The 8204-nt window shown below is 49.9% G+C and overlaps 1 protein-coding gene across 2 annotated transcripts in view; it reads left to right on the top strand.

Annotated features, from left to right (window-relative positions):
* Positions 1 to 8162, top strand: part of LOC132475569 (solute carrier family 2, facilitated glucose transporter member 4-like) — a 17847-nt gene extending 9685 nt beyond the window's left edge. For both annotated transcript variants that reach the window (XM_060076774.1, XM_060076773.1), the window contains exons 2-11: positions 83 to 178; positions 1210 to 1370; positions 2706 to 2830; positions 3126 to 3241; positions 4422 to 4584; positions 4798 to 4985; positions 5869 to 5973; positions 6129 to 6230; positions 6480 to 6677; positions 7026 to 8162. In XM_060076774.1, the coding sequence (XP_059932757.1) occupies positions 1324 to 1370; positions 2706 to 2830; positions 3126 to 3241; positions 4422 to 4584; positions 4798 to 4985; positions 5869 to 5973; positions 6129 to 6230; positions 6480 to 6677; positions 7026 to 7247 (1266 nt within the window). In that variant the 5' untranslated portion in view covers positions 83 to 178; positions 1210 to 1323 and the 3' untranslated portion in view covers positions 7248 to 8162. The remainder of the gene's footprint in view (positions 1 to 82; positions 179 to 1209; positions 1371 to 2705; positions 2831 to 3125; positions 3242 to 4421; positions 4585 to 4797; positions 4986 to 5868; positions 5974 to 6128; positions 6231 to 6479; positions 6678 to 7025) is intronic.
* Positions 8163 to 8204: the final 42 nt, after the last annotated feature.

The following is an 8204-nucleotide window of genomic DNA, read 5'->3' as shown; positions in this document are numbered from 1 at the left end:
TCTCTTTTTATTTCGTTTTTTTATTCCTTTCACTCTTCCTTCCTTCCCTTCACCTCCTCCCTTCCTTTCTCTCCACACCCAGACGGTGACCCGGACCCTTGCTCTGTCCGTGTTCACCGCAGTGCTGGGGTCGCTACAGTTCGGATACAACATCGGCGTCATCAATGCTCCCCAGAAGGTAAGTCTCGCGGCCGCGTCGATCTACACACACGGGCTAATCTCTTTATTCTAAACCAGGCGTTGCAATATTAGTTTAAACGTTTTCTTACGATTTCTACGTTGGTCTACTTGCATCTTTCTTTCAATGGATCTATATCTTTAGACAGAACTTTTAGACCTTTTACTGTTTTACGACGATTAACGTAGAGAGAGAGCGAGAGAAAGAGAAGAGAGAGAGAGCGAGAGAGAGAGAGAGAGAGAGAGAGAGAGAGAGAGAGAGAGAGAGAGAGAGAGAGAGGGTTCCCTGACTAGTATGCAGTATGTGGGAGCAACAGAGACCTCTGAAGATGGGTCGTTTGACCCTCTTTACCACACAAGACTACGCTACTCGATTTTAAACACATACTGCTGAGATCATCTCTGGATACAAATGGGTTATTTACAATAGGCCAAAATCATCCAAATTGACATTCTGTCTTGTATCCACTAGTGTAGATATCTGGGTCTTTATGAAGAGCACTGTGAAGCAGGGAAGGTACAACACGAAAAACAACCCGGACATTTCAGAATTAGTTTGGACTTTTGAATGCAACCGTTTAGATTAACCTGTCAATTCAAGTTTAATTTGGCTGGCCCTGAAAACACAAAGAACAGAGTCCGAAAGCTGTATAGCCTTTACGGCTACTATTTCCGAGATCAACAAATGCCATAATGTGTTTAAGATATTACTGATACACACCTCAGATTCCGGCAGGAAGACATGTCAACATGCTCGTTACACATGTTTCGCCACTCTTACCTTCTTTCCTTCTCCCCATCTCTCCCTCTCCTCCTCTCTCAATCGCTCTTTCTCTCTCTCTCCTCCTTTTCTCTGTCTCTGTTTCTCTGTCTGTCAATCTCTCTTTCGGCCCTCTCTCTCTCTCTCTCTCTCTCTCTCTCTCTCTCTCTCTCTCTCTCTCTCTCTCCCCTCTCTCTCTCTCTCTCCCCCCCCCCCTCTCTCTCTCTCTCTCCCTCCCTCACCATCTCTCTCTCTCCCTTTCCCTCTCTCAGATCATTGAGCAGGACTACAATGCCACGTGGCAGCACCGGTACGGGGAACCCATCTCCCCCGGGACCCTCACCTCCCTGTGGTCGCTGTCCGTCGCCATCTTCTCCATCGGGGGCATGGCCTCCTCCTTCTGCGTGGGCTTCGTCTCAGAGTGGTTGGGCAGGTAGGATGGGGGGAGTGTCCCACTTCACATGATGCCCACGGTTAACCATTGACGGGGTTTATAGAGGCTCCTCTAGTTCTATTAGCTAGGAGCCAATCAAATGGCTTCCTCAGGATTTCTGAGGTACGTTTACACACGGCCCGTTTGTTGCCCTTGGTTACCAGTGATGGGGTTTATAGAGGGTCCTCTGGTTCTATTAGCTCCGAGCCAATCAAATTACTACCTCAAGATTTCTGGGGTTAGGGTTATAATCGGCCCTGCTTGTTGCCCCTGGTTATGTGGTTTATAGAGAGTCCTCTAGTTCGATAAGCTAGGAGCCAATCGAATGGCGGAGCAGCAGGGACGATACCTCAGAAATCCTGAGGTATCGCTATGCTTCCCTTTTTGTTCACGATGGACTAGTCGAGGCGGTTTGCATACATGGGCACGGCCTTTCTGTGACACATTCATCTACGCGTGATAAAGATCACCAGATGTCACCGAATGAGCCACTGTTGGCGACTTCATGGCAGGCAACGATGAGAATCGACGTCGCCGTAACATGAACCCACCGGAACATAGTGCTATGGGTTAGCTAAAGCAGCTGATCGACACACAGGTGCTTCGCTTGGCCTTAAGAGATCGGAGTCATGACGCAGCCATGACTCTCGACCGCCGGCATGGAGGGGATTCAGGTGGCCCACGCCGACCCAGTTTCTATTAGTAACCCGAGCTCCAGCGTGGGAGCCTTTCCAACCCCCTTGGCTGTTGAAAGGGGGTATAAATGAGCCGGGCACACCGGGGGGGGTTAGGGTTTACGGGAGGACATTGTTTGACGGGATCACGTGTTTATCAAAGGGCTATGTCGGGCATGAGCGTAGCCGTCTCTGCTTCAAAAATAGCTTTTATGGGTTGAGATGGCATAGTGTTAAATGTATTATCCCGTTGAACAAAGACGGCGTTGTCATTGGTAGGTTATGGGTTATAGTTGTGTTGTCCTGCTCTTTGTTTATTAGCTTTACTGTGCCCTTGAAATGTGGTTTTGCATTAAATCGTGATATCAAAGAAGTAGTCCTAGTCACCTGCCGTATATATAAATCTTTGATGTGACTGCTGCCACCTAGAGGCTTAGAACAGATCTGGCATGAAAAACTGCCATTTACTTTAATTAGTCTAAAACGTTTCACTGATTAATACTGCTGAAAATCGGTTGCATATCCTCATTACCCAAATAATATAGATTAATAATTGACAGGAACTCTGAATCCCTTTGGAAATATTACTGGAACCTTTGTGACGTATTCACGGGATTTTCAAAAGAGAGCGTGTGCGTTGTGTGTTTGTTTGTGCTACTAGGAGGAAAGCCATGCTGATCAACAACCTGTTTGCCTTCATCGGGGGCGGGCTCATGGGCATGTCCAAGATCTGCCGCTCCATAGAGATGATGGTTCTGGGACGCTTCGTCATCGGGGCCTACTGCGGTCAGTCACACACACACACACACACACACACACACACACACACACACACACACACACACACACACACACACACACACACACACCTTTTTCTCTCGCTCACACTCGCTCTCCCCTTTTCACTCGTACAACAATCCCATGTCGGTGTGTTGTGATTACATAAGCCCTCCTTGTTACCCGGGCGTCCATCTTGATAAAGGCAGGGCTTATCGGTAATTCTGCGTCCCTCATCATGAAAGCCTGGTCGGGCTAGAGAGAGCCCACGTTTCTGCTGACCCCGGCGGTTCTCTGTGTGCAGGTCTGGCCTCCGGGCTCACCCCCATGTATGTGGGGGAGATCGCCCCCACCAGCCTACGGGGGGCCCTGGGCACGCTACACCAGCTGGCCATCGTCACAGGCATCCTCATAGCACAGGTACAGCCTGTCTGTCTGTCTGTCTGTCGGCCTGCAGGTCTGTCTGTCTGTCTGTCTGTCTGTCTGTCTGTCTGTCTGTCTGTCTGTCTGTCTGTCTGTCTGTCGGCCTGCGGGTCTGTCTGTCTGTCTGTCTGTCTGTCTGTCTGTCTGTCTGTCTGTCTGTCTGTCTGTCTGTCTGTCTTTTGGCCTGCGGGTCTGTCTGTCTGCGGGTCTGTCTGTCTGTCTTTCTGTCTGTCTGTCTGTCGGCCTGTGGGTCTGTCTGTCTGTCTGTCTGTCTGTCTGTCTGTCTGTCTTTCTGTCTGTCTGTCTGTCGGCCTGTGGGTCTGTCTGTCTGTCTGTCTGTCTGTCTGTCTGTCTTTCTGTCTGTCTGTCGGCCTGCGGGTCTGTCTCTCTGTCTGTCTGTCTGTCTGTCTGTCTGTCTGTCTTTCTGTCTGTCTGTCTGTCTGTCAGTCTGTCTGTCTGTCTGCGGGTCTGTCTGTCTGTCTGTCTGTCTGTCTGTCGGCCTGCGGGTCTGTCTGTCTGTCTGTCTGTCTGTCTGTCTGTCTGTCTGTCTGTCTGTCTTTCAAAGATCAGGGTCTGAATGGCCGAGGCGTCACAAAGGTGCAAATGAAAAGTCTTAACTTGTTTCTTCCAAGGGATGAACCAAAAGCAACAAGTTGAAAACGGGCGTAGTGATTGAAATAAGTCATCAAAGTGGTGAAGTGTGGACTTATAGTGAAAACCCTTGGTAATCACTCACTGAACAAACCTCAAGGACACAACGAAGCGACCCAGATCTGACCAATAGCAGCCCAGGTAGCCAACAGGACGTCAATTACACACCAGGAGACAATGAACCAATCAGCACACCAGGAAACAATGAACCAATCAGCACACCAGGAAACAATGAACCAATCAGCACACTAGGAAACAATGAACCAATCAGCACACCAGGAAACAATGAACCAATCAGCACAGGGGGAACACAGTTAACGAGCAGGGAGAAAGTAATCACTCTAAAAACTGAACCAAAACTACACAAGAAAAAACGAGGGCACACGAAAAAAAAAAATCTGTCTGTCCGTCTATCTGACCAACTGGTCAATCCATCCGTCCACAATAATTCTCTCTCTCTCCCTCTCTCTCTCCCTCTCTCTCTCTCTCTCTCTCTCTCTCTCTCCCCCCCCCCCCCCCCTCCCAGGTGCTGGGTCTGGAGGCCCTGCTGGGCAGCGAGGCGCTGTGGCCTGTGCTGCTGGGGGTGACGGTTCTGCCCACCGTCCTGCAGATGGCGCTGTTGCCCTTCTGTCCAGAGAGCCCCCGCTTCCTCTACATCGTCCGCAGCCAGGAGCATCAGGCCAAGAACGGTGAGTGAGCGGCGGGTGTTCTGCTCGCGTCCCGTGAAAACCCGCGCGCAGATCTGATTTTCGTAGGATGGTCGGGGCAAGTACCGCCTTTTTCGCCTCTGATTCGCCTCTGATTGGTTAGAGGGTTTCTCCTCCGATGGGATAGGTTAAGGGTTAGGGTTGGGTTAGGGTTAGGTTTATGGTTAAACCTCACTCTCACCCTAACCCCACCAGGCCTGCGGCGGCTGACGGGCCGTCACGACGTGGGCGACCTGCTGGCGGAGATGAAGGAGGAGAAGAGGAGGATGGACATGGAGAGGAAGGTGTCCATCCCGGAGCTGTTCCGCTCCAACGTGTACCGGCAGCCCATGTTCATCGCCATCCTGCTGCAGCTCTCCCAGCAGCTGTCCGGGGTCAACGCTGTGGGTCGCTTTACTTTACTTTAACGGAATTTCATCACTTTTATTTTAATTCGATTTCAAAGGCGACATACGCGACAACGCCGACATTTCTCCAAGTCGACGTACAACATATTTGAAGCAGTAATGTAGTAAATACATTATATCAACCCAACATGATAATCAAATGGAATGTTTACCAAACATAAGATAGCTCAAAGCTGACATTGCATGTGCAGAATACAGTAAATAAATACATAAAAGGGGATGAGTAAATAAAAAATAAAAATATAAGGGTCTCAAGCGTTAGATGTGGCCAGATCAGTTAAGTCTCCTAAGGTTACGGATGGACGCTCTCTGCTGATTGATTGTGGATGGTCCTCTTGAGTCGTTGATTGTTGGGATTGTTGTCGGACAATTGTTGATTTTTGATTGTCGATTATTGGCTAATGGAATGTTGATCGTTCCTTTTGGAGTTGCGGATGTTTCGCTATTGTTGATTGATTGCCGTTGGCCCTCTTGAGTTATTGACATTATTGATCGATTGGTGGATCGATTGTTGATTATAGATTTTTTTTTCACGATCACATTTTTATTTTGATTGTTGATTATTGTCAATTGAGGGTCCTTTAAGAGTCACAGCTGTGTATTATTGCTGATCGCTTGAGTCGTGATGGTTGACGATTAGCCTTTCATTGTATCCATCCTTGTAATGTTTTGCCTCGAGACTCAAGGAGGATTTATTGCATCTTGGGTCCTACAGTGAGACGTCGGGAACATTGCACTGACTATTTAAACATCTTTAAATAAAGCCGTTGTAGTTTGACGCATGAGATGGTAATCACAGGAGCACAAAAGCACAAACGCCCAAACTAAACGTCCCCTTGTCTACTTCTCCTCTGACCAGATCTTCTACTACTCCACCAGTATCTTCATGAAGGCTGGGGTGCAGAGTCCCGTCTACGCCACGATAGGAGCCGGAGTCGTCAACTGCGCTTTCACTGTGGTGTCGGTCAGTAGTCCTACGCCCCCCCCCCTCCCTAAAGGGTCATCTTCACATCATCCCATTCATCTCACAAAGACAATGCGATACTTTATTTGAGCCAAATTGTGACCGTGCTCACGATACGGCTGTCGTAACACATCTGTCCGACTTGTCGCCGACAGCTCTTCCTGGTTGAGAGGATGGGCCGACGGACCCTCCATATGCTGGGACTAGGAGGGATGTGTGTGTGTGCCCTCGTCATGACCTTGGCCCTCGCCTTATCGGTCAGTTCCTCAACGACGTCATCAGTCACCCCCCTCCCCCCCCCCCCCCCCTCCCCCCCCTCCCCCCCCCCCACCCTCCCCCCCCAGTACACCGCTACGACCTTCTACTACTCCCTCTACCTTTTTAGGGTGCAGCTTAAGCACATTGTTAACTTTGTTTTGAAAGGTGCTGTACATTCAAAGTGTAGCATCATGTGTGCATCACAAGTCAAGACCACCATCGATGTTTTCTCTCGTGTGGCGTCACAGGACAGCATTCCGCCCTTCGTCAGCATGCTGGCCATCTTCGGCTTCGTGGCGTTCTTTGAGATCGGGCCCGGGCCCATCCCCTGGTTCTTCGTGGCCGAGTTGTTCTCCCAGGGCCCGCGGCCGGCGGCCATGGCGGTGGCGGGCTTCTCCAACTGGACCGCCAACTTCCTGATCGGCATGGGCTTCCAGTCCTTGGCTGTGAGTTTGTTTTCTGACTTGAGGTTTGATGTCTCCACATGTGATGAACCTTTTTGAAAATCACAGGTGGGCGCGTCAACCTAGATGTACGATGGATAGATCGGTCTGCCAGCCTTCCCAGTGCATTGTAGCTAATATTGCTTGGCTGTCCGTCATACGTCTAGGTGGACTTGTGATGTCACTAAGGCACAGGAAAGGGCAGTTTTTCAAACGGCTTGTAATGGCGAATCAATGGCGAACTTATTTTCGCTATTATCCTCCCACCTCCCACGTTATCCTCCCACCGTTTATTTTGCCATCCCTCACGCGTCTTTCCTGCTCCTTCTGCCCTCGCCGTCGTCCCCACAGGACCTCTGCGGACCCTACGTCTTCCTGATCTTCGCCGGGCTCCTCCTCTTCTTCCTCGTCTTCACCTTCTTCCGCGTGCCGGAGACGCGGGGGAAGACCTTCGACCAGATCTCCGCCAGCTTCGGCCAGCGGCCGACGTCGGGCATGATGGACATGGACCTGGGCCTGGACGCAGTCAAGCTCAGCACCGAGCTCGACTGCCTGGGGGATGACCTGAACTGAGGAGGGGTTGGAGGTGGCGGGGGGGGGTAGGGTTGAACTGGAGACGTGCGGGTTTGGGTGGGGAAGGGGGGGTTTGAAGGAGAGACAAGGTGTAGAGCGATGGAACTTGTACTGGAGACTGCGTTCAATCGAACACGATTCCCTTCTCTGGTTTCTGTGGAGAAAGGTGTCATTAGGGTGGGGGCAAGGGGGTGTTTGAGATGAAGAGGATTCAGCACTTCAGGACTGCGACCGGAATCGTGGCCCCGTCCCCTGCGATGGCCACTGGACGAGGGCTGAAGCGGACCTCTGAAAACATTCTTGGAGGGAGGAGTCGACACGATGGGAGCTGTGCACGGTACCCATCGCTTGATGTCCGATGGGATGGAGGAGAACGCGCACTTCTGGAGCTGGGATGTTCAAGCCGGAAGAGATGCAGAAATATTCCAATGCTGCAATATTTGCTAGATGGAAGGTCGAGTAAGATTTTGTGCACTTTATCTACAAATCGTTTTTAGGTGAGAAGGCCAGACAAGTGATTGAAAATTGATTGAGAATTTGTTATCGTGTTCACTTCCGAGTCTGCCATTACATGGCTTTTATAAGGGAATTTGTATTAATATTGCCCAGTGTGTGTTGATTTATATGAAGGTATGAAGCCCGCGATTTATTAAATCAGAATTTATGAATGCTACTCGTAACTCAAAAGACTAATGCATTTTAGTGTGCGTCGTACACGCTTGGCACTGCATTGTCTGAACGTTTGTATTGAGCACTATGGCGTGACTTCCTTCTGTAGACTCGTTTAATATAACTGATGTTTGAAGGTACTGTCGGATCTAGTGTTGACAAGGCCCTGAAGAGACTGCCTCATGTTTTGCCTTGTGTTTGTAGGGTTGATCTATATTCCCATAAATTGAATGTGGTTGTAATTATTCCTAGTGGCAAATTATTGTCTTAGAAATCCCTTGCTTATGC

The sequence above is a fragment of the Gadus macrocephalus genome, chromosome 17, assembly GCF_031168955.1.
Source record: "Gadus macrocephalus chromosome 17, ASM3116895v1".
Classification (NCBI taxonomy): Eukaryota; Metazoa; Chordata; class Actinopteri; order Gadiformes; family Gadidae; genus Gadus; species Gadus macrocephalus.
The sequence above is the reverse complement of the archived record's forward strand: the minus strand, read 5'-3'. Positions and strand labels throughout refer to the sequence as shown.